At 32.5% G+C, this 26,382-nt stretch overlaps 4 protein-coding genes across 4 annotated transcripts; 2 read left to right on the top strand and 2 right to left on the bottom strand.

The window, feature by feature from the left end:
* Positions 1-1,240: 1,240 nt before the first annotated feature.
* On the bottom strand, positions 1,241-1,882 carry LOC100777172 (LYR motif-containing protein At3g19508). The gene is made up of 2 exons (XM_003517555.5): positions 1,552-1,882; positions 1,241-1,471 (listed from the first exon to the last, which is right to left on the bottom strand). Exons 1-2 carry the CDS (start codon positions 1,738-1,740, stop codon positions 1,418-1,420), a joined length of 243 nt encoding a protein of 80 aa, XP_003517603.1. The 5' UTR covers positions 1,741-1,882; the 3' UTR covers positions 1,241-1,417.
* A 310-nt stretch (positions 1,883-2,192) lies between these two features.
* Positions 2,193-7,312, top strand: LOC100777878 (alpha-L-fucosidase 2). The gene is made up of 10 exons (XM_006573840.4): positions 2,193-2,466; positions 2,542-2,687; positions 2,757-3,649; positions 3,854-3,986; positions 4,488-4,646; positions 5,153-5,377; positions 5,464-5,565; positions 5,666-5,801; positions 6,222-6,417; positions 6,847-7,312. The coding sequence occupies exons 1-10, from the start codon at positions 2,322-2,324 to the stop codon at positions 7,175-7,177; spliced, it is 2,466 nt and encodes an 821-aa protein (XP_006573903.1). The 5' UTR covers positions 2,193-2,321; the 3' UTR covers positions 7,178-7,312.
* A 3,748-nt stretch (positions 7,313-11,060) lies between these two features.
* Positions 11,061-12,850, bottom strand: LOC100776105 (classical arabinogalactan protein 9). Its single transcript, XM_003517553.5, has 2 exons — positions 12,143-12,850; positions 11,061-11,387 (listed from the first exon to the last, which is right to left on the bottom strand). The coding sequence occupies exons 1-2, from the start codon at positions 12,692-12,694 to the stop codon at positions 11,304-11,306; spliced, it is 636 nt and encodes a 211-aa protein (XP_003517601.1). The 5' UTR covers positions 12,695-12,850; the 3' UTR covers positions 11,061-11,303.
* A 10,207-nt stretch (positions 12,851-23,057) lies between these two features.
* On the top strand, positions 23,058-24,390 carry LOC100499975 (uncharacterized). Its single transcript, NM_001248125.2, has 2 exons — positions 23,058-23,366; positions 24,049-24,390. The coding sequence occupies exons 1-2, from the start codon at positions 23,082-23,084 to the stop codon at positions 24,181-24,183; spliced, it is 420 nt and encodes a 139-aa protein (NP_001235054.1). The 5' UTR covers positions 23,058-23,081; the 3' UTR covers positions 24,184-24,390.
* The last annotated feature ends 1,992 nt before the right edge of the window (positions 24,391-26,382 follow it).

The raw sequence follows: 26,382 nt of genomic DNA, 5'->3' as shown, positions 1-26,382 counted from the left end.
AGATGGAAAAGACGAGGTGGAATTGAAGGAGAAGCAAAAGAGGCAAACATGGACGTTGATAAAGACTATTGAGATACGAAGGATGAAGAGGTTGAAAGCAAAAGTGAAAGAGACATTGAAGATCGAGAAATTGAATTAAGCGTTATAAGATAGAGTGATGGTTGCCGTGATTTTTTCTTTTTCTATTTTGCTTTACTCGAAGTTGGGGGCTTAAAATTGCTACAAAACATGTGAGGTTATTGTCATTGTTTTTTATTTTTAAATATAAAATTTAAAATAAAGTACAATAAACTAAAATAGAAATGAACGAATACAAAAATGAACAAACTTCAAAACTTAAATTAACAAACAAACTAAACAATAATTTAAGATCCAATGTGGAGGAGGACCTAGGTTTAATTTCTGGAAAATACATCATCATTGATGAAGATTGAAAAGATTTAAGAGAAGTGAAGTGATTACAAGTATAACTAAGGAGTTATGAGATTAACTTAATGGTTGAAAATGAGGATGTTAGGAAAGAAGAAAGAAAAAAGGGTACTGAGTTTGAATTCTCCCATTCAAATTCTAACAAAAACCAATAATTAATGTTGGTTAATAAAAAATGTAACTAAGCCCTAAATTGAGAATTACTTCTATAACCAGAATTCAAATATAGGATCAAAGTTTGGAAGAATATCTAGAATTCAATCGAGAAGTTAAAGACTTTAATTATGGTAGTTACCAACAAAAAAAAAAAAACCTTAAGTATTATGTTATAATTTGATTGTGTTATGACTAAACTTATATTGTTGTGTTTTAGACTATTTTTGTTTCTATGATAAGGGGTAGGAAAGTGATAGTACCATAAAAATATGAGAAAATATTCTCTCACATTTGTAACTTGCATTTTTATTTAAATTATTTTGAATTTTAAAAGGTATTTCAAAATATATTAAAAATGTAATCAAACACATTTTAAAAAATGTTCAAGAATAACATTTCTAGTTATGATATTTTTTGGGTAATGTGATTCCTAAAAATGTAATATGATGTCTTAAAACAAATACTCCCCCCTACCCAGTTTATCAAGCATTTATATACTTTCAAGAAGGTCTTCCTTGGATGATCATGGTAGATCTCTTTCAGCTACAATGAAATACATAATGGCGTGTTCTTGCATAATAGTAGACTATTGTTGGATGATTGGTGCGAGATTGTATATGGAATGCAATGGGGAAACCAATTCAACGATGTGCAATTATCATCCTCAAAGATACTGATACATAAAAAAGGAGTATGTAGTTTTGTTGTACATGTTCAAGTGATAATGAAAACAATTTAATTTTGAAGCAGATAGATACATCTCAAGCATGCAAGGAAGGGTGTGAATGAGTGAGAAATAAGAACAAACACTTGGGTGGCAATTGAAATTGCATCAAGTGCAGCATATCCCTCTGAGCTTATCCGCAGCAGATTTATCAATGGAATACTGCAATTAATGAAACATAGCAATGTAATGTTGTTTGGAAAGAGATCGATCGAGGAAGCTAGGGAGGTAAGGTATCGTACCTTATGAAGGACCCATAGAGAATGAGTATAGGTGCGTTGAAAGAGGTCATCGAAATCAGAAGGATCAACGACATCACGGTAATTGACGAAGTTCTCGCGGGCGTACTTGGCATAATAAGCCCTGCTGTCCTTTGGTAAGAGCCTCACCAATCTCAGAACCTCCGCATACGCTCTCACCGCCTTCTCCATTTCTTCACGATCGCCTCAGACTTCCTTAATCCTTTTTAGAAACTATGCTTTAAATAGAGTATTCTTTTTAACAATAGCATCTTTACAATTATACATGACTCCAACAAAATTAATTATAGGAAAACATAATGCTAAAAATTTTAGTTTATTTAACAATCAATTGTAGATGTAAAACTTACTTTTAAAATATTTTAGTATAAAATTATGTTTAACCTTTTTTAAGGGTCAGACACTATTTTGGTTTCTAAAGATGTTAAGTGTTATTACAATATTTTGTAAAATTAACAAAATTTAAAAAAAAATCATTGTGTTATTCAATTGAGATCTTTTTTTTATATAATCAAGAGTTATTTGGAGATTTTTAATTGTTATTCAATTAATATTTTTTTATCGGATTGATTTATTTTGAAATAAAATAGTATCTTTAGCTATGATTTTATGTCAAAGCCAAAGATTAACTCAAAATCAAAATGCAATAACTTTGAATATTGAATTGAAATTCAACTAGGCAACAAAATCCAAATAGAATTTAATTAGGCATGAGTTTGGGTGGAGAGAAGTGTTGTTTTAGTCTTTGAAGGATGGCGGAAGGGCGAGGGAGTAGGAATTTGAAGATTAGGTTTAGAGAAGGTGGGAAGCACTGGACGGATGCAGTTCCCATTGGGAACGGACGCTTGGGAGCCATGGTCTGCGGCCACGTCCATTCCGAAACCATACACCTCAATGGTAATCATTAATCAATCTTCATATTCCTGTCATTCTACTATTACTCACATTGTATTGATTGTATTTTGGCTTCAGAGGACACGCTCTGGACTGGGACACCCGCAGACTACACTAATTCCAAGGCTCCACCAGCACTTTCTCACGTTAGAAACCTCGTTCACCGACAACACTATCCCCAAGCCACTGCTGCTTCTTCTGCCTTAACAGGAAATCCATCCGAGGTACAATTCCATTTCCATTTCCATTTCAATTTCAATTTCCTTCATTGTCTTTTGAATTGTTATCCCTAGGCCTACCTACTTCTCGGCGATATCCAATTGGACTTTGATTACTCACATCTCACACCCGGCCTCCAACAACCTTACGAGAGAGAGCTTGACTTGGACACTGCTACTGTCAAAGTCAGATATTCTGTCGGAGATGTTCAATTCACTAGGGAACACTTTGCTTCCTATCCCGATCAACTCATTGTTACTCAAATCTCTTCCAGTAAACCGGCCAAACTTTCATTTACAGTTTCTCTCCTCAGCAAAATCATTAACCAAACTTACGTAAATGCCCCTAATCAGATTATAATGAAGGGATCATGTCCTGGCAAAAGGATCCAACACAATCCCCATGGAATTCAATTCTCCGCAATTCTTGATTTGAAGATTGGTGGCACAGATGGAGTCATCCATATTTTGGACAATAACAAGTTGAAGGTTGAGGCTTCAGATTGGGCTGTTTTACTTCTTGTTGCTTCCTCCTCCTTCAGTGGCCCATTTACCGCTCCTTCAGATTCTAAAAAGGATCCTACTTCTCAATGTTTCACTACATTGAGCTCAATAAGCAATGTATCATATTCTCATCTTTATGCACGCCATTTAAATGACTATCAGGGTCTTTTTCACCGAGTATCTCTGCAGCTTATGAGAAGCACCCGGCCAAATATATCAGAGGACAGGTCTTTGGAATTGAAGAGGCTTACCTCATCTGTAGCTCATTTGTCTCTTGTAGACAGTACTGTAACACAAGCTTCAACTTCAGACAGGGTGAAATCGTTTCAGACTGATGAAGATCCTTCCTTGGTGGAGCTTCTATTTCAGTATGGTCGTTATTTGCTTATTTCTTCTTCACGTCCTGGAACTCAGGTGGCAAACCTACAGGGAATTTGGAACAAAGATCTTGAGCCAGTTTGGGAGTACGTTTACATTCTATTTTATTTCAAATGGATATGCTTTTAAACAAGGCTTGCTATCTGTTATTAGATGTCAAGATTAATCAGGTTTCTATTTTCTTTTTCTTTTTATTTATAACCGCATTTGTTGCCTCACTTACTTGCAAGGCAACCTTGCATTAATTTTTTTTAATCTCAGACTAATAATGGTTGCATTGTTTTTCCCAGTGGAGCTCCCCACTTGAACATCAATCTTGAAATGAACTATTGGCCTGCTCTTCCTTGCAATCTTAGCGAGTGTCAAGAACCCTTGTTTGATTACATTTCTCTTCTGTCTGTGAACGGCAGTAAAACTGCACATGTAAGTATTTATCTTCTCTTTACCTTTTTGTCAAAAGCCATCTTTTAAGCATGATGCTGTCTTATAGTTAGCCTATTTTTAAAATTCAGCAGCTAGTATCAATCTGATTATTTGTAGTAAACTTAATAGAAATGTAGTATCACAACCTAAAATTGGACCCATGACTCGTGCACAGGCTAAGCTGATTGAAATACCACTTAGATTGGCAAGACTAAACAACACAGAAACATTTAAAATAAAATCAAGTTTTTGAAACAAGTTATACTTAAAACCTACTTGGTGTATTTGTTGGAGTAGTTGAATTAGTTGTAGTTGCTGTTGCTGCATCATTTTCATGGAAAGTGGATAACAATTGGAGGCACTTTTAGATTGCTTTGAGCCATCCTGATACCCGTTCATTTGTCTTTGCTCGCTTATTTTTGTTCTCATGAATTTATTTCCTTTGAGTTTGACATACTTGATGCTTTCGAGTTTCTCTCATTCAATTATGGAACACTGAAGGTGAATTACCAAGCAAATGGTTGGGTGGCACATAGTAAATCAGATATATGGGCGAGAACATCAGCAGGTCAAGGTGATGTTGTGTGGGCCTTGTGGCCAATGGGTGGAGCATGGCTTTGTACTCATCTATGGGAGCACTATGCTTACACAATGGATGAGGTAACTGTTGAGATAAGTCTAAGTTTCTCAATTCTGAATCAACTAATGAGGTAAACCAGAACAAAACAAACTAAATTAACAAATAGAGAACATACAAAACTAAGTTGTTGAAAAATGGGTAGCCTTCAGAAGAATTTTTCTAAATTTTAATCCATTTTAGGATGTTGTGCTTGTTTGGGTAATTTGTGCAGATAAAGTTTTGATTTTTTTATGGAAGGATTAATTTTGAAAGACGCGCATAGAAGAATGAGTTTATTTTTAGAAATGCTTATAAAAAATATTTTAAAAGATTGAAATTTATTTGGATGGTGTTAAATAAAGTTGCCTTTTTAATGTGAATAAAATAAAATACAAATTTTAATTTGAAAAAATATTTAAATATTGTAAGTGAGGAAGAAATTGTTAAATCATGTGTAAGATGTGATAAAATGAATTTTGGCCGAACTAACATACCGCTGGAACTAACAAAGGCAAATTTTGGTGATGCAATGTGTTTTTTCTAACAGGATTTCCTCAAATATAAAGCATATCCCTTAATGGAAGGATGCGTGTCATTTCTGTTGAGCTGGCTGATCGAAGACAGTGAAGGATATCTTGAAACTAATCCATCAACTTCCCCTGAACATTATTTTATCGCTCCCAATGGCGAGCCTGCTTGTGTAAGCCAGTCATCCACAATGGATGTAGCAATCATAAACGAAGTCTTCTCCACATTTCTTTCTGCTGCTGAGGTGAAATTGCTAAACTGTTGACTAGCACATTATAGAACAATTTTGATGTTCTATTTACTCAAAATTTGAATGTACTTCCAAAACAGGTTATAGGGAGAACAAAGGATAACATTGTTGGAGAAGTTCGTAAAGCTCAACCACGGTTACGTCCAATCAACATAGCCCAGGATGGTTCCATTATGGAATGGGTATTTTTCTTCAAATATGGAAGATGCATTACTATATTAAATGATTATTTTTTATACGCTAAATTGCAGGATAGATAATGGATTTTCTTGTGGAAGACAGGTGAAAGATTTCAAGGATCCAGAGGTGCATCACCGGCACCTTTCACATCTATTTGGTCTATTTCCAGGGCATACGATTACTTTTAAGGAAACTCCAGCCCTGATCGAAGCTGCCGAAAAAAGCCTTTATAAACGAGGTTTGTATAAGATGAATAATTTTATTGCTTAGACGTTTGTCTGATAATAAAATATAATTTTAATCAATTTATTTTGTTTAATATGTAATTTTGCTCTTTTATTTTAATTTTTTATTTTAAAAATTTTGTAATTTTGGTTCAATTTTCAATTTTATCTATATTTAATTTCTTTTATTTTGATTCAATTTAAGGTGTCACTAAGAAATGATTTGATTAATTAAAATATAAGAAATAAAAGAAATAAATATAGGTAAAGTTGAAGATTGAACAAAAATTATGGATTTTCTAAAATAGGAGATCAAATATTTCTATTTAGAAATAAGAATATCAAAATTATGGATTTAACAAAATAGAAAAACAAAATTATATTTAAACCTAAAAAAATAATTTACCTGGATAATCATTGAAATTTGCAAACAGGAGAGGAAGGTCCTGGATGGTCAACCACATGGAAAACTGCTTGTTGGGCACGGCTACAAAACAGTTCTAATGCATATAAGATGATCAAGCACTTGATCAACTTGGTGGATCCAGATCATGAGAGACCATTTCAAGGTGGACTTTACAGCAACCTTTTTGCTGCACACCCACCATTTCAGATCGATGCCAACTTCGGGTAACTTGTTTAGTTGTTTTCTAGAGCTGCATGCAAACTACAAATAACTTGCCCACTTAAGTGATACGTTTGTGCCTTTATTTTTACTCCAATTCAGTGGCATTATCATTGACTCGACAAAAACTATTTGCAAATTTAACAAGTCACTATAACAACCAAGCATTTATTTTACTAGGACGATAATTTATTACATGCCAAAACAACATACCTGGAGTTGAATAGCTAATTTCAAATATAAGCTATTTTTCTTTTCTTTACATAATTGAAATTTTTGTTTTTCTTAACCATTAAAATTCTGTTTTTCACTTGACAATTCACACTTGTTGCACTTGATTTTTCATAATCTCAAGAGAAAGGTTAATATAGGCCTTGTAGCACAAATGGGCAGCGTGAGCTTGAACTCAGGATTATTTGGTTGCCACTTGTCAGGTTTGCAGCGGCAGTTGCAGAAATGCTTGTTCAGAGTACATTGAGCGATCTTTTCTTACTTCCTGCCCTTCCTTGGGAGAAATGGCCAAATGGCTCCCTGAAAGGCTTAAAGGCTCGTGGAGGAACAACAGTTAACATATACTGGAGAGAAGGGGATCTTCAGGAGGTTGGTATATGGTCCGAAGACCAAACGAGAACAACTCTAAGAAAAAGAATACACTATAGAGGAACCATGGTCACTGCAGACTTAGTGTCTGGCCTTTTTTACAAGTTCAACGGACAGTTGAAGTGCTTGAACACATGCTCTCTTTCAGAAATGCCTTGTTCTTGAATTTCAGTTTTTTTTTCCTTCTTCTATAATACAACTTTGGTCTTCCTATTTAGTTTAATGTGTAATTTTGGTTTTTTATTTTAAAATATACACATTTAGTCCTTTAACTTTAAAAAATTCATAATTTTGGTCCAATTTTCAATTTTGCATAGATTTTTTTTTGTCTAATTGAACCCTAGTCCTAATATATTTATTTAAAGTATCATTAAAAATGATTTAATTAATTAAAATGTAAGAAAACATAAATAAATATAGACAAAAATGAGGTTTAAACAAAAATTACATATATTTTTAAATTGGAGGCTAAGGGGTGTACTGGATTTGAATTTTAAAAGATTATTTTATCATAAAAAAATCTTATAAATTTTAATGAATTTAAATCATAAGAATTTAAAGGATTTAAAATAAATTTATATATTTATAAAATTTAAAAGAATTCTATGAAATCATTTTTAATTTTTTATTTGAATTTAAAAAATTAAAAAGTTTAGATGAGAATAAATTAAAAAATTCTTCATTCAATAAAGATATTACAAAAGTGCATACTTAAAAAAGTTATGCTATAATTAAAGTATTACATTATATTAAAACTTGACATTTCCGATTTCAGATAAGATTGATCATGATCATGGAATCCTTTTTTATCATGTAGGAAGGATTGTTTCACACTTTTAAGTAATTGAAATATAACTTTCAAATTAAGTTTTGAATCAGTGGATGCTCTCAAAGTTAGTGGTGATGTCAGACGCAAAAAAGGAAAAGACTCATAAAATATGACAATATTTTTTAAATATGCATAGTTTCTAAAATATTATTAATAGCACTTGTAACTATAACTATTATTGAAAAAATTAAAACTAAAATTATTTAAATCTTATATAACATTACCTATGTTAAAAAATTAAAAAGTTTAGATGAGAATAAATTAAAAAATTCTTCATTCAATAAAGATATTACAAAAGTGCATACTTAAAAAAGTTATGCTATAATTAAAGTATTACATTATATTAAAACTTGACATTTCCGATTTCAGATAAGATTGATCATGATCATGGAATCCTTTTTTATCATGTAGGAAGGATTGTTTCACACTTTTAAGTAATTGAAATATAACTTTCAAATTAAGTTTTGAATCAGTGGATGCTCTCAAAGTTAGTGGTGATGTCAGACGCAAAAAAGGAAGAGACTCATAAAATATGACAATATTTTTTAAATATGCATAGTTTCTAAAATATTATTAATAGCACTTGTAACTATAACTATTATTGAAAAAATTAAAACTAAAATTATTTAAATCTTATATAACATTACCTATGTCAAAAATAGGTTAATTAAATTTGTCGTTTTATATACTAAAATAAAATATTATAAATATTTACATGCTAAATTTTGATAAATATATAATAAATAAATAAAATAATAACAATAAAATTTAAATGTAAATTTCACCTTAGGCCTAATAACTGTTGTACACGGTCCTACTTCAAACTCTTTTCCCCTGCGCTTACAAGAGTAATGCACTCTACCCTATCTCAATTACGTGCATATTTTGCAAGTTACAAATGCGACCCAAAATTCATATAAACTTGACATGAAATCATTTTGCCTCTTTTGTGTATTTATTTTTAAGAAACTCTGCTTCAACACTGTGATTTTAGGCTTTAAAGGAAGATCAGGTCAAGTGCGGTGTTGAGGTTTTGGGCTTGCGGGTTGCCTTAGGATATTTTTAAAACTCACATGCATATGATTTAGGTAGTGTCATGTGAGTTTTAAAGCATAAGTTAGACTCATTTAGCTTATGAGTCTTATCTAATTTAGTCTTTGGGATGTGATTTTAAACTAAATAAAAGCCTTATAAGCATCATATGCTTTTTATTTTTTCACATTTCACTCTTTTCATCCAACATTCAATTTGTTGCATTTGGATAAGACTATCAATCATGCAAACTACAACTACACAAACTCTTATCTTCTTCATAAAATAGACTTTTACGAGTCTATGAGTCAGATTTGTCAAACTCTCACAAGTTTATATAGATTTTCGAGTTTAACTACCTTGATTTCGCGTGCCTTGTTTTGCATTTATTCTCGAACTTACACGCCTATGAAATTATGATCATTGATATATCTTTTATTTGAAGCTAGATGAAACCCGTCAAATGTCTACTAGTTGGTTTTTCCTACTAAGTTGCAATTCTCTAACCATATAATAATAGGATTATTGTTTATGCATGTTCACTTTCTCTTATATTTATTTTACATCTTTACTTTCTTTTTTCTTCATATATATGTGAGTTGTACTTTTTAGGATTCATAATAATAGATAACTATCAGTATCTTAGAAATTAATGATTCTCACCATCATCAAGAAATAACACATACATTTTTTCATATGGAAGTTTTAGGGAGTCTCTAGTACTTTTAATTTGCTTCAAAGATATAGTAATGAGACTTCACTTTTTAAACTTTGTTTTACAATGGTGAGAATTAACCTTTTTAACTCATTAGGGTTGACCTAATGATGGAGGATTAGGGTAAAGGTGTGAAGACTTAGGTTCAATTCTCATTGACACTTTTAATTTTGTTTTTTTTTTTTTATCAAAACATGCTATAAATCTAGCTTCGCTGGTGGATTCAACAACATTTTGTTCTCTTTCACAATACAACTCCTTTGCCTAAAAGAAATACATAGCTTAAGGTGAATTTTCTTATGTCCAAGCATACAACAAAGTCTAACTCTAAATACCACCCAATCATCTCAAGTGACCAAATTTTTATATGTAAGCATAAATCATCTGATCCTTTGTTCCTTGTAAGTATCTCAACTTTTTTTTTTTTGCAAATTTCTAATATTTTATCCCAAGATTACTTTGGTATCTTCTTAATAGTCCTATTGCAAAGCTTATTTCTAGTCAAGTACACATCTAATAAGCATACATAATACTTTTAACAATTGATGCATACAAAGGTGCTTGCATTTGTTTCCTTTTCAAATTATTTTTAGAACATTGTGTGAGACTAAACTTATCTCTTTTCATAATTGAAACAAATAATGTGAAACACTTTTCATTCTAAATCTATGCAGGACATTATTGATATATACTTTTTATGACATATGCCTAATAATTCGTGTGATTTATTTTAAAATATTTTTATTCTTGTCACATATTTATACTTTGATATTACTAGAGATACACATGCATACACACGCGCATACATACACAATAGAATCATTAAACTTCAAATATCATTCATAATAATCTCATTTAAATTTGTATATTCCTTCATGAGATCAGTGAAAATATTTCTTTATAATCAATGTCAGAATGTCATCCTTTTGAGCCAAACCCTCAACAATAAGTTTGACCTTGCAACGTTAAAGGTTTCCATAAGGTTCAATCATCAATACGATGGTGGGTCTTAATTGGGATGATCTAGTTCAGGGCGTGTGTGGCAGTGTGAGTTCTTCGTGGCTCATGATCATAGGCCTTTGTTGTATATGCTCTTGGTATGGCACTGTGCATGGTTGGCAACGAAAACATAATGAGACGACTAGGCTTATACCAAGAGAAGATGGAGGTTTTTGTGGTGAGAGTATAGCATTGTTGGAGTCTTACAATGGTGGCCACTTGCATGCATGGTTAGGCGGGTTGAGGACATGGTTTTGTGATGCTAGCTTGATGATTCGGTGGTGTGAGATGTGAATTAAAGGTGAAGTTGCAGAGGTTTACAGAGGATCAAAAGCTAAGAATACCAATATATAATGGAGGAGTTCTTGGTAGGATCTAAAGGTAAAGTTGTAGAGGTTCACCAAGTATTATTATGTGTAAAGTAGCAGTATCCTAATTAATAAAAATAAAAATAATGAATGGAAGACATTAAATACTAGAATGCAACGATCGATACACTAATAATAGTGCCATACAAAATAACTGTCCTCGAATACAAAACCTCCCCTCAAATCTCCCAAGAATGCAAGCAATGTACGTATATAATTCAAATACAGTAATTAATAAACTCCCATGATCACATCCACAAAATAATAATATATAAAGGTAAGGTAAATAGAAAAATAACATGAATTGGCAGAAAAATCTGCAAGTCCGAAGACAGAGATCGATGATGTCTAGAACAACAAGGACAGCAAAGCACATCCGAATACTAAGCTCCCAATCATCTTCTGAAAGGACCACAACTTTTCAGCCCCACTCTGCAACGCCACAAATTAAGTGCATTAATTTAGAAGCTTACTTTTAAAATATTTATGAAATGACAATCTGGCAAAGTTGTGCAAATAATGTTTAAGTCCTTCTTGTACAAATGAAAACGCTTGCATTCAATTTGTATGCTCAGGCGACATAAACTGTGTATATGTTGCTTTTGCTTGAGGCATGCATCATCATATCATATCATATTTAGGTAATTTACCCACTCAATCACATCAAACAACATTTTCAGATTCAGATCCACATTTACCTATACCATCACTAGGAATAAGATTCGGTTTGAACATTTAATGGTCTTAAACTCTATTTTTTTTTTATATATATAAAAACGACATAATGATGGTTGAGATTACTCTGTATCTTAGCTACAATACTCACCCGCTGGTCCACACCTGTCAGTATAATCCTAGCTATAATTTAATTTTTAAATAAAAGAATAAGAAAAATATATAAATATTTTAAAAAATGAAAAGAAAACTGATGTAAAGCCTTTGATGTGTAAAATTCAAAATTGTGCCTCCTAGCTGTGAAGCTTGAACAAGTCGAAAGTGTTTTTGGTTTGAAGTTAATTAAGCAGATTATGGATCTTAAAAATTAAGGTGGATATGTACAATTCAAAGATGAGGTAATACTTAGAGTTGGTCTAAATTTTAAAATATCTCAGGTTGGAATATTTGATGAAAAAGTACGTATGTATGTAAGTATGTATGCATGTGGAGATGGGAAGAGAGGGAGTTACATCATCGCCAGAGGGAGAGATGGTGGAGAGGCTGGGGCCGGGAGCCAAGGAAGGAGAGAGTGCAGGAGCAACCACCTTGGCAGGAGCTGGAGCTGGAGAAGTGGCTGGTGGAGAGGAAAGGGGTGTAGGGGTCAATGCGGGTGGAGGCGTTGCTGGTGGAGGAGTTGCTGGTGGTGGTGAAAAGGGAGGAGGAGAAGCAGGAGGAGGAGTGGCTGGGGGAGGAGATGCCGGAGGAGGGGAGGCAGGGGGAGGAGATGCGGGTGGTGGAGATGCCGGAGGAGGAGAGGCAGGGGGAGGAGATGCGGGTGGTGGAGATGAAGGAGGAGGGGAGGCAGGGGGAGGAGAGCTGAGTGGGGCTGGTGGGGGAGTGGAAGCTGGTGGTGGAGACTGAGCCGGAGGAGGTGAGGAAGGAACAGGTGGCGGAGAAGACTGGATGGGAGGTGGTGAAGACTGGGGTGTGGGAGGCGCGGGAGAGGTGGATGGGCCTTGGGCTCCAACGCCGGCAACTACAGTGAAGATCAAAGCAAGCAACAAAACCAAATGAGTCTCCATCTTCTCTGCTTAACCTGCGCAGCTAGCTGAAGACGATGTTATATAGCCACTCACACTCATAACACCTGGCTTCGGACCCATCCATCAAATGTCTCTCAACATAACCACTATCCTAATGCCACCTGTAATGGGACTCTTGTTTCCTTTTATAATTAAAATCCTTCTTCAAATGCATGCATATCTTATGTATATATTTGGCTTAGGGCATCATCAAATTAAGTTTAACAAATTCATACTACCTCCATTTAAGATAATATGTTTCCTTCTTCAAAATACAACATTAATGTTTTATTGAATATTTGCTTTTAATATCATCTTTAATTAATATTTAGTGGAAATACTATATAGAAAAGTAAACGAGTCATTACTTAGGAAGATAAATAAAACTCTTTTGAATCTCAAAATAAGTATTATCTCAATTTATATTTTTTAAGATTCAATTTAATATTAATTTGTAAATTTTAAAGATCATTAAATTATTTATAGAATTAATTTATCATACTTTTCACGTTCTAAGATTAAATTTAAATTTTTGATGTTTTGAATACTAATTTACAAGCGTCTCATTCTTTCATGAATGAATAGATTTCACTATTTATCTTTTATTTAAAACTGACAAATTGCACGGTATTTTAGGATGAATTTCAAACCATTATATTGTCAAATGAACTGATTCTAGGATGCAATGATCATCTAATATTTCACATTTTTTCCGCGGATAATAGCCAGCCAAAGTTACCCGCTAAAGACACAACAACGAAGAAAAGGTGATGATTTGTAATTTCAACTTCCTTTTTTTTTTTGTTCTGAAACGATGAGTAGCCAGACCCACCACCAATTATGATAGCACGGCTCTAACCACCAAAATCATAGTGCCATCCGGCTAACTGTTTATTTAGTTAAGCATGCCAATATCAACCCTTTCCTTAGTTTCGTTTTGTGGGTTCACTTGGATTTCAAATTAAACAACAACATTATTCACACATATTTTCACTTAAACAATTTTTTTTTATCATTTTACTATATACAATTTTACATTATTTTTCATTGTTATTTTATAATTTTGCTGCCTCGAAAGATACTAGGCAATCCATGGTGCATGCTTACGTGCGCCAAATATTCTTATTGTAGTTATTAGAATTTGTTTTTTGACTCCGCTCATATAACTTTGTATATTATTCAGTCGACTCAATCAACTTATTTGAATGAATTCTTTTAAAACTTTTCGTCATTGATAAAATGGCACGTCATTTTCATATCAAATATCATCATTCATTTTAGGTTCATGTGCAAGAAAAATACATTTTCACAAATAAAAAATTAATTTTGGACCGAAAACATAGGTCAAATTTTAAAAGCCCTTCTTACACGCGGACAACTTGTATACAGTCCACCAAAAATCGTGATAAATGAATGGTTAATCATGATTTATTAAATATGTTACAAATGTTGCCTCGTTAAATGTCTTTTACTTATCCAATTCATTATCCGTCAGTATTATATATTTTCTGTAATTTTTTATTATATATTTATATGTTATAATAAACTAATGTATCTATATATATATATGTATGTGTGTGTGTGTTAATAAATTCATAATATTTATATCAATAGATTAAATTTTTATTAAACTTATGAAATTTGTTATATATTGGTGGTAAATAGAAACTTAAAATATTTTTTTAAAGAATACTAAAAATAAGTTATTGTTAATAATTTACACAAGATTCGAGTTATCATATTAGAAAATTATTGTCTAAAAAAAAATAAAAAATTACATATATTAAAAATATTCCTTCGTGTGTATCGGCCTGTAGGTGGGTTTCCAGGATCTAATTAGTGTTTAGCTTGCTGGTCCGTTTTGAAGTGCATATATACGTCCCAATTTCTTATGAACATGGCGTACTGTATAACTGACAAAGTACACGGAATCATTTTCCACAGAACACTCGATCGAATCATCTTCCGCTGTATAAAAGAATACCATGCATTATTATTAAAGAAACTTATTTGATTATACATAGGATCGAGTATTTGGTTTTGAAGAATTATGCCCGATGGAAACTTGTAAAATGAATTAATTTTGAAAACACGTATATATGCATGTATGTGTTTGCTCCGAAATAAACTAACTAACAAGGTGATAAGAGTGGGTCATACGGGTTGATTAATTTTGTGCTGGACCTCTAGGCATGTGTAATTTGTACGCCACGATCACGTTGAAGGACTGGTTGGTGAGGTGGATCTGGACGACCTCACCACATATATAGTACAACTCATCTTGGCTCTTGGGTCCTACTTAGAGAGAGTAATTAATCTGCTAAAATAAATACTAATATTTATAGAATCATCATCAGTTGTGTGAAAATATTGATAAACTGACAACTGATGATGATTATAGCTAATGAGTAACAACCATTATCAAAGCCCCATATGTTAGAACAAATCTCTTTTAACCTGTGATATTACAAACTACAAAGAAACACAGGTTATTAATAAAATGCGGAAATTACAGATCAAATCATACCTCCAGCCATTGCTATGAAGAGTTTCTTGTTTTGGTTCTTCCAAGCTCTCTCTCTTCCACTCTCTAGATGGTGTATAAGACTGAATTCGAAGGAACTTTGCAAAGGGACCAGGTGCTTGTCCATTCTCAGTATACCTGCCATAGTATTCTCCACCTCTATCTGATCTCACTATTTTTATTTGCTTGCCACATTGGTTCTCAACTTCAGCCTTAAAGACTTTGAAGGCATCCAATGCTTCGTATTTGTTATGAAGCAAATAAACATTCATATATCGTGAATAATCATCTATAAAGGTGATAAAATATTTCTGACCATGTGCATCCATATCTGGACAACAAATATCAGTATGAATTATTTCTAATATGCTTGAACTCCTATTAGCACCTTTCTTAGACATGTTGGTCTGCTTACCCTTAATGCAGTCCATACAAGTCTTAAAGTCAGCAAAATCTAGAGTATTGAGTACCCCATCTTTCACTAACCTTTTAATCCTCTCAATGGAGATATGTCCTAATCTCCGGTGCCATAACATAGAGGAATTCTCATTAATATTACACCTTTTAATACCAGTTTGAACATGCATAGAACTATAAGTGGCATTATTTTGTAAACCAAGAAGATAAAGACCATCAGACAATATACCATTCCCAACACATTCAGAATTATAAAATAACTCAAATGATGTGTCTTTGAAATTAAAGGAATATCCAAACGGTACAAGCCTTGAAATAGAAATCAAGTTTCGGGAAAAACTTGGTACATAAAAAGTCCTTTCTAATTTTAAAATAAAGCCACTACTTAAAGTCAAAATGCAAGTTCCAATGGCCTCCACATGTGAGCCTAGCTTATTGCCTGATAAAATGCTTTGCTCACTTCCCACTGGTTTCCTTAGGTTTTCCATACCCTGTAAAGAATTTGCAATATGAATAGTAGATCCAGAATCAATCCACCAGGTGTTAATATTAACACTAACCATATTAGATTCATAACATACTAATGAGATTGATTTACCTTTCTTCTCAAGCCATTTCTGGAATCCGGGGCAATTCTTTTTCATGTGTCCCTTCTTCTTGCAAAAGAAACACTTTGCCACCTTCTTAATATCAGCTTGAGGTGGTATTTTACCATTCCCCTTCTGATAAGCTTGAGACTTAATTGCTTTGTTCTTCCCATAAGCAGTAGTCAGTAGTGCACTCTCACCCATCTCCATTACAAGCCTTTCTTCTTCCTGAACACACATGGTCATTAATTCATTGATAGACCATTTATCTTTATGTGTGTTGTAGGAAATCTTAAATGGCCCATATTCATGCGGAAGGGTGTTCAAAATGAAATGCACTAGGAAGGACTCAGACATATCAACCTCTAGTTTCTTAAGTTGAGCTGAAATATCTCGCATTTTCATGATGTACTCACGCACATCTTTCACACTGGTGAGCCGAAGAGAAGAAAACTTCATGATCAAGGTGCTTGCTAAAGTCTTATCTGAAGTGATGAACTGGTCATCAATGGCCTTAAGCAAGTCTCGGACCTTTTCATGCTGGTCAACAGAACCACGTATCCCAGCCGAGATTTTAGTCTTAATGAACATCACGCTGAGCCGGTTGGATCGTTCCCACCGCTCATATAGCGCAACGTCAGCTGGGCTACTTTCATTTGTGATTGCAGGTGGTTCGTCTTTCCTTATAGCATAATCTATGTCCATCCACCCCAATTGTAAAAGAATTCTCTCCTTCCATATCTTATAGTTATCTCCTTTGAGTTCAGGAACATCACATTGAATATCAGAAAAACTAATAGTTTGAGAAGCTGCAAAATTCAAAGGCTTATGTCAAAATTTGAGGCATACTAATCTTAATTGTATCTTTTACCAATGTAAACATACCATAAAATTGAATCTTGTGACATAAAAATTGCCTGTGGGCTAAATTTTTAATTCAATAAGAAACAATTAAACCTTATGATAGAATAATCAAATTATTTGCTTAATATTCATGCTTTACGGGTACAATATGAAAATAATTTAATTTCTATCGTAAATTTTTACTTTATGATAAAATCGACAAATTATACATACATCATGATGCCTGTGGGTAAATCATGAAAAATAATACGTCATTTTATCCCAATTAATTATACAGATATAATAAAAATTCTTGTGAGATAAAATTCATTATATAAGTATAATTAATTACAATATTATGTCTAATTCCTTATATGATCTTTAACCAACTTAATATATAATTTTAATCAAATATAGATGCTGTGGCTAATCCATAATTAATCAAAATCATAAAGATCACTTAGACATAAAAATTTATTATATGAGAATAAATAGTATTTTGCATTTCAAAATCAAGATACAATATAATTATGAATAAGATTCTCATATAATTTTATAATTGAAATATAATATTATGCATTTGATTTCATATATATATGCATAGAATAAAATGTTATAGAATATATTCATGCATAAATTAAATCAAAATTCAAAAAACTGTAAAGCACAATGTGTATATAACGTATTAAAAACGACAATATATCAAAAAAAGCCTTACTGGTTTAGTGGTCTGCACATATATTAGTGTTCTCGGAGTCAAGGGTTTGACACCCAGCTAGCACAAAACGTAGGAGTTTTTGTCTTTTTTTTTTTTTTTTTTTTTTTTTTTTTTTAACACTGTTCATCATCTTCAACCTTTAGCGGGTCAAACTCGACCCATACGCAGACCCGTTCGTTTTTCATTCATTCGGACACCATTTTTCACGATTCAAAAGCCAAAATTAAGGAAATCAAACGAAATACATATTTCTAATTTTATTTTTTTTAAGAAACAAGGCCCTTCATACCATAAACAAAATCAAATCGGAAAATACCGAAAAACGAAAATGGACAAGGCAGAGGCAATTCTTGCTCTGATACCAAATGTTAGAACAAATCTCTTTTAACCTGTGATATTACAAACTACAAAGAAACACAGGTTATTAATAAAATGCGGAAATTACAGATCAAATCATACCTCCAGCCATTGCTATGAAGAGTTTCTTGTTTTGGTTCTTCCAAGCTCTCTCTCTTCCACTCTCTAGATGGTGTATAAGACTGAATTCGAAGGGATGAGCTCAGGGACCAAATTCATGTGCTTATATAGGCATTCTACCATCAAGAATGCATTTATCAGCCATTACCACTCATTATTGGCTGTTACAATTCTTTATTGGCCATTATCATCCATTAACAACCATTCAAAATGGCTTTCAAAACTGATGAGCGTTACAAAATTTTAAAATGTTATGACCATGAATTATTACACCATAGCCCTAAATAATGGTGGGGACTTGGGCCTCGATCTGCTGGCAATAAACATGATTATTTGGATTCACATGTCTTGCTTGCTTTTGATTGAATGTAAACATCAATAGGAATAGTGTTAATTAATGAGGAAAAGTTATTGTTGCCATAGGAGAAGACTTTGCTTAGAAAACAATCCAATTTCATGTCAGCTTTGGGAAAACATGCATGATTAGCAGTAAGTAATTCGTCATGCATTGCATGGATTGTCTTAATTAATATAGACGCACTAACCCACTTAGTTGTACTACGTACATATACTCATCCAAAGGCCAGGGGCGACAAAAAAAAACTCTATGTGTTGACTTTTATAGGTTAACCCGTTATTTCAATAATTAGATATCTCACCCTATTAAGCACGTACCGTCATACTCAATTACTCATATATATATATATATATAAGCAGTTTGTTCGAACTTTGATTTCAGAAGGGTTTCTTGCACATTCAAGTATAACTGAATAGCAGCCAAGTGTACGCAGGCAGTATCTACCTCAACAACCGACTGCTACACTTTCAAAGCCAACTCAATTTCGCTTACTCATAAACCTCACAACCACCATTTCATAAGAATATTTATATCTCTTTTTACTGCCGCTATATATAAACAAGTTATACGTGCGGTTGGCTAGTTATTATTATTATTGTAAAATTTCGTATCTTCTGTCCTTTTTTGAAAAATAATATTTGTTAACCACACTCGAAAATAAAAGTCGTCCTTTTTTGCTGATAGTGTGTAAGAAAACTTTAACAAGAGTGGGTCAGAATCAAAGTAAAAAAAGAGGCGTGTTTGGTTGGGTTGGTTAGTTTAAAGGTCGATGCTACTTTTCAACCTCCTTTTGTTAGCTCGTCGTATCTTTTCCTAGTTGTATTCACTCCCATCAATCATCCTCGTCGTTAATCAACAAATTCTTTGTTAATGGATGCAAATTCAAGAAAGGAACCTTCAGTCGCTGTTTATTTACTAGCAATTATAACTTAGATTGTTGTTGCTCAATTTCTTATTGTTCACGTTTTCATATTTAAACGGTAATATGATCAGCTTATTGTACTAATAACCCTCTCTAAAAATAACGGAGAATAGAAATTGTTAATTACTTGAAGAAGACTAGAGAGATAAAGTTTTTGGTACAGATATTTATTGTATAAGATCAAACTATATTAAAATTCATCATAGTTAAAATATAAAATGGCGAAAGGCCGAAAGCCCAGAGAGTAGAATGAGCGGCCCAAAGAAGGTGGCCCACTCAACACAAGGGTTGTTCCTACGTGCACCCAACATAATTACTGATACATCTAGTACAATAGCACGATTCTCATTTTATCCTTCCGTAAAACTGATATGGATTGTCCAATTCATAAGAGGGTGTTTGGTTTGACTGTTTTCTATTTTCATTTTCACTGTAAATAGAAAATAATGATGGAAATGCGTTTGGTTGGATTTTTGAAAACATTTTCAGTGAAAATATTTTCTCAAACGAACAAAAAATTAGAAACAATAAAATCTCATTTTCAGTTGAGACCAGGAACCTCATTTTAGATAAAATGAAAACGCGGTGGTAATGAATGTAATTTTAAGCAAATCTAAAAACACATTTTCAGTGTTTTTATTTATTGAAAACAAAGAAGTCAAACCAAACATATTTTCAAAATTCTAATTTTTTGAAAATGAAAATAGTTTTCAGAAAATGAAAACTAAAAATGAAAATGTAAAACAAATACACACTAAGTGGTCCATACGATATTCATTTTTATTTTATTTTCAAAAATATGTTTTATAAATTAATTTAAAATTAATGTCCCATGCAGGAATCAAACCTGTAACTTTCAGGTTATTAAGCTCTAACCAATTGAACTAATAAGTCAATTATGTTATAAAATAACTAATGTCGCTATATGTAACAATAAAATTTCTAATGTATATTTAATACACATGTAAATTTAGATGATAAATTTTGATCTAATAATTAATTTGTTTACATATATAAATTGTAAATAAAAACCATAAGTTTATTAACATAAATTTACTAATGTATTTTTTGACCTTATTACAATTAATTTTGATTTAATAATGTATTTTTTTTACATAAATAAATTTTAAATAAAAATAATAGGTTTCATAAAAATTCATATATGTAAACATAGTAATTATTATATCAAAATTAATTGTCACTATTTATCATCTAAATTTACATGCACATTAAATATATATTGGAAATTTTAGTATTATATATAGCGACATTAATTATTTTATAATATAATTGGTCTATTAACTCATGGTTAGAATCTGTAAACCTTAATCTATATGAGACTTACGGATTGACCAATTCGTAAGCCCAATCTGTAAGCCTCATACGGATTTGACCAATCCGTATGAGACTTACGGATTCCCAATCCATAAGCCCAATCCGTAAGAGTCATACGGATTGGACAATTCGTATGAGATTTACGGATTGTCCAATCCGTATCAGTTTTATGGAAGGACAAAATGGAAATTACGCAAGTTATGCTGGATGTACCAGCAAATTTACATGGTGCACATAATAACACTCCAACACAAGGTGGAATCGAGTATGCTAGGTATGCGAGGCTGTGGACTCCATAACCACAATTGGGCTTGGGGCACTGGTGATTGAGAGCCCAGAAGAAAAAAGAAAAAATCTTCAAATGACGTTTCCCGAAAAACATGAAACTTGCACTATTTCCAAACATCCACTGGGGGGTTTGTCTTGATATTACATTTCTTTTTAGTCGAAGGCAAATGGGGATCATTAACACAGAAAAGTAGATTATAGCAAGTTTGTCTTATGAGTATCCTTTAAAAAAAAAACTATATTTGATCAATCTTTCTGAAATGAAGAGTAGCATTAACTCAATGGTGTAACAAATACATGTTGTCCAAACACACACTGAGAACCATTGTTGAAAACACATGTTGTCGTCGTCATGTTGGTTATGGTGACCCTCTACATCCATCCACAACCCTTCCTCATATTGTCTCCACACACACGCATATATTATGTGGTTCATATTGTCTCCAGTTTGATTCAAAATTAATAGAGCCTTATTCTTCACGCTCTCACGTCCGCTAAGACTGAGTGGAAAGGGGGTACAAGATTTTCAATTGCTCTTATGCCTTTCAATCAAATAAAAATGACACCCCTCCTAAAATCATTTTATCATTCACATTTCACTTTCCCTTTTCTCCTTGTGCCTGAACATTGTTTCATCGCGGGCATGGAAAGCAAAGTTGCTGCAGTTGTTTAAGCTTGAGTGCAAGAAACAAAATCGATTTTTGCACCATTGTTGGGATTTTTTTGCAAGCAAACTCGCATAGGTGTGTAGGTTTTTATATTTTTTGTTGATCTTGGGCAAGCTTGGCTGGCTAGTTACTTGATTCGAGGAATAAAACATTCTCTTATAATTTGTAGATCAATTTTTGGAATGTAGTTGATGATAATTTTGAAACTTAGACTCTGGGATCAATTTTTGAAATGCAGGATGTACGGGTGTGTGCAAAGGAGAATGTATTTTCTGGCGTATTTCTGAAAAAATAAAAATAAAAGAGGAGCGTACTAGTAACATAGGATAGTGGAAATAACATGAGTTTTTTTCTTAAACATTTTTTTGGGTCCTGGGTATTTACACCTTTTTTCATTATGATTTTAAACTTGCTGGGCTCAGGAGATGTTGGGTAAAAACGGTTTTGGTTGTTTGAAGACTAAAGTATTTCTTTTTCTGGATTGGTTTTATAAATTCAAGAGCTAGTTTCAAATGTTAAAAAGTGGTAGGAAAAAATTTGACTAAAACATTTTAGTCCCTTAATTTGTGAGGCGATATCATTAAAAAAAAGTCAAATAAATCTCTAAAATTAAAATTTAATAATCACTTTAGTTTCTATTTAGAGATTATAATCATGGTAAGTTATAAAATTTAAGGACTATAATAATAATAATAGAATTTAATATTTATACACTGAGAAAGTAAAATAATTTTATATTATCATTTATTCATATATTACCGTTTAAATTATTTTAATATTTTAAAAGTTAACAAACTCACCATATATAATAGGATGTGATTGGATAACTGTGCAAAAAAATTTACATTTTACATGGTTTGTGTACGACTTTTTTTTATAATAATAATAAATTACTTAGTATTCTTATTAAAGAAAAATAATTTGTTTCCAAAAAAATTAAAACAAGTTAGTAGATGCAAATATTTTATAAGCTTGAATAGATTATTGATGGGTACCTATAATGTGGTATAAATTAATTTTTCCTATATAATTTCTTGAAAGAATTTGTTAAAATAAAAGTTATTAGGATTCACTTAAGACCTTTGAATTTGAAAAAAGAAGACAAATATTCCATGTAAATAAATAGTGATGTAGGAAATTTGAATGAAAGGGTAATTTAGTAATTGGAGAGAGAAGAAGGTAGAAAGTGAGGATAGAGGCTGGGGCTGTGGCTGAGGCTGAGTTCTGTAATTGTGTTTTGGCTGTGGACAATGGCTCTGTCTTCTGGGCTTTTCTTGTGTTCTTCTTCCCGTGTTCTCCCACCACCAGAAACCCACACTTTCATGAGGACCAGGCCTTCTTCTGCTGCCTTGCGCACCATTTCCGTTAGCTGTTGCACCGTCTCTCAGTCGTCTAAGCCAGCCCGCAAAATCCGTGGTATCATGAAACCCCGCAAAGTCTCCCCCGAGATGGAAGACCTCGTCGGCGCTCCCGAGATGGCTCGAACCCAAGTCCTCAAACGGATTTGGGCTTACATTAAGGACAACAATCTTCAGGTTAGGTTACCTTCTTCTCCAAACCCTAAATCCTCTGTCAATGTCTTTTTTTTTATTCTTCTGGTTCATGACTGCTCTGTTTTGTTGCATTCCTTGTTAACCAATATTAGGGTTTGCTTTAAGTTGCGATAAGGGCCAGTCTCGCTCAGGATTCAACTCAACATTTCCTACTGGATTACTACTCCATTGCCAATATTTTATTTGTTATGCAGTAGTAATTCTTCTGTACATTGTACATAACTACACCCCTGTGTTTTGCGTGTCTTATCTTTCAGAACCTTCTCATTGTGTTTAACCTTAGTTGTATTTATTCTACAAATATGCATTCCATCTTTACACAAACTATTAGCCTATCTGCTATTCCATTTTTAATAGTTTGATGCAATTCTGTTTAGTCGGTATATTATGACGGTTGATGTCGAGGAATCCTCTTGTCAATTTTGGAGCCATTTAAAGTTCCTGTGTTTGACAAAGATTTGCTATTTTTTTATTTTATTTTTACTTTACGGCTTATGCTAGTATGCTGTTTATGTTGAGACTCTTTCTTCTTGTACAAATGCAGTGTGCCATTCATGTATTTGGATGTTTTATCTGATATTTTTCTAAACTGGTGCTATTATTCAGCAACATATAGATAACCTTGAATTGGTTTTAACCGAATTTTTACTTTTACTTCTGATAGGACCCTACAGACAAGAGGACTATAAATTGCGATGAGAAGCTGAAGAAGGTGTTTGCAGGGAAAGATCAAGTTGAGATGCTAGAGATTGCTCGCTTGATTAGCCCTCACTTCCTTAAAAGTGAAAGTGAAAGTTAAGTTTTTGTATGAAGGTCATGCTTTGGTGTATTGAACAATTACATTTGGCCTTGAGACATAGTAGCGTTTAGTTTTTGTGGTACTCTGAATACAGAACGAGCATTGTTGAAGAGTTCGTTTTGATTGATGTAGTCTCTTCAACAAGTTAGTATTTACCTATTAGGTTTCTATTTGACATCTTAAATATTATGGTTCTATGTTCTCATTATTATTCTGCTGTTTCTTTGTGAACCGAGAAATGTAGTAACCAGCAGCCTCCACATTGAAAAAGATGGGATGCCATTGGAGATGATAATATAATTATTGTTTGGTTTAAGGTAGGAATCACCTGTGGGCGGTGTTAGTAGGGCCGAAAAGGGTGGTAATGTGAATTGCAAGTTCTGAACTTGTGCTGCACCTCCTTTGATCTACCATTCTGGTAGAGCTTATTTTATGATAACGCTGGGCATGAAGCAACAAAGATATGTAAGACAAGACACAACTCATTTTGGATGTCTCACCCCTCGTAAATTTCCGATTAAAAATATTTTATTTGTTTTTCTTCCGAATCAAAACCACCTATTGCCTGTCATTTTTGTGCCTCGACCATGAGGCAGAGACTTGCGGACTTCACCCTAGGCAGTCCCAAATTATCCATTCTTCTGACTGTCAGAAAGATTTTGTTATTAATTTTGCTAAAAATTGTTTTAATGAGAATATCTGTGGAACTTTATTTTTGGAGGTTAAGCTTGTGAAGCTACACGGGACACATGTTAAGGAGAAGTTCCTCCCCACCCTCATCACTTACAAGTTGCTGTGAAGAAGCCGTTCAGTTGTTTCAGCAGATGAAGCTGGAGGGATTCACACCTGACAATGCCTTATTGGATGGAAGCCAATGGTTTCTCTCCCTCCAGTGTTACTTATAATGTAATTAATAAATTGAAAGACATTATTTATTGTGGATCTAATTAATAAATATATATAATTATGGTAATTGTCCTTGATTACAAATTATAAATATTTAATATTAGTTCTGATTAAATACAAAGTATAACTAGATTTTAAACTTGTATGATTCATGAATTCAATTAATTATATAATTTTATACCTCTATTTATTATTTACATAAAAAAGTATGCATGTACATCAATAAAATTAATTTTAAAATATTTAATAACATATCAAATATAATTATATTAAAATTAAGAAAGATAATTAATTATCTTTTTAATTGAGCAGATTTTGTTTTAAAAAAAATAAATTAAATCTATGCATTTCTTGTCCGAAAGATGCAAGAAAAAGAATTTTCGTCGGGTATCAATTGAGTTGTGGCCTTGTTACCTTTCTTTATTTTTTGGACAAAATATCTTACAATAAGCTATACTTTTTTCCTTTTTTGTTTAAATCGCTTCAGTTTTTTTTTACAATTATCCAACGAATATTTTTTTCTAGTCTTTCACAATGTATAAGATTCTTTTCTACTATTAATTTTTTTTTCTGTATTCAATAGCAGCATACATAACAATTAATGTATGTGTTTAATAATTTCTCCTTTTCAGTAATAGGAAAATAAATTGTCAAATTTACCCTTATTTTAGGTGGAAAAAATTGTCTAAAAAATTTCTCTCAGAAAAAATATAGATAATAAATACATGATAATTTAGGTGAAGTCAAATATCAACAAATTTTAACTATTTTAATCCTATTTAATGAGATGATTTAAGTAATAGAAAAAGTATCTAGGAGTAACATTTAATGAATCAATTAATATTTAAGACATTATTGACTATTATAAAATGGATTGGCATTTTGTATCTCGGTGCCAAACAGCTTTTCAATTTTGTGTGTTGTTTTTGGTTCCAACGTCCTCTCTCCGAAGGTATGTTCCTGTTCCACTTATTCTTTGGACAAAACAAAACACTCTCTGCATACTGCTTTGATAAATGGAGAGCTGGGACGCAAACAACAACGTCATTCGCTTGTAGCATTCCCCTTCTTTTTTCTTTCTAAACATTTCATCACTTTTCATTTACCACCTCTTTCTTCTTTGGCCCCTGAACTCGGCCACCTATCCTTCCTCAAATAAAATAAATAATATAAAAATAACTGAAGTTGAAATTAAATAATATTTTTGAAAATTTATCAAAACTATGAACGCATTAATTACTTTAAAAATAAAAAATACAATTTTATTTGGAGCTTCATTTAAAATACCTTTAA

This window comes from Glycine max, chromosome 1, assembly GCF_000004515.6.
Source record: "Glycine max cultivar Williams 82 chromosome 1, Glycine_max_v4.0, whole genome shotgun sequence".
Taxonomy (NCBI): domain Eukaryota; kingdom Viridiplantae; phylum Streptophyta; class Magnoliopsida; order Fabales; family Fabaceae; genus Glycine; species Glycine max.
The sequence above is the reverse complement of the archived record's forward strand: the minus strand, read 5'-3'. Positions and strand labels throughout refer to the sequence as shown.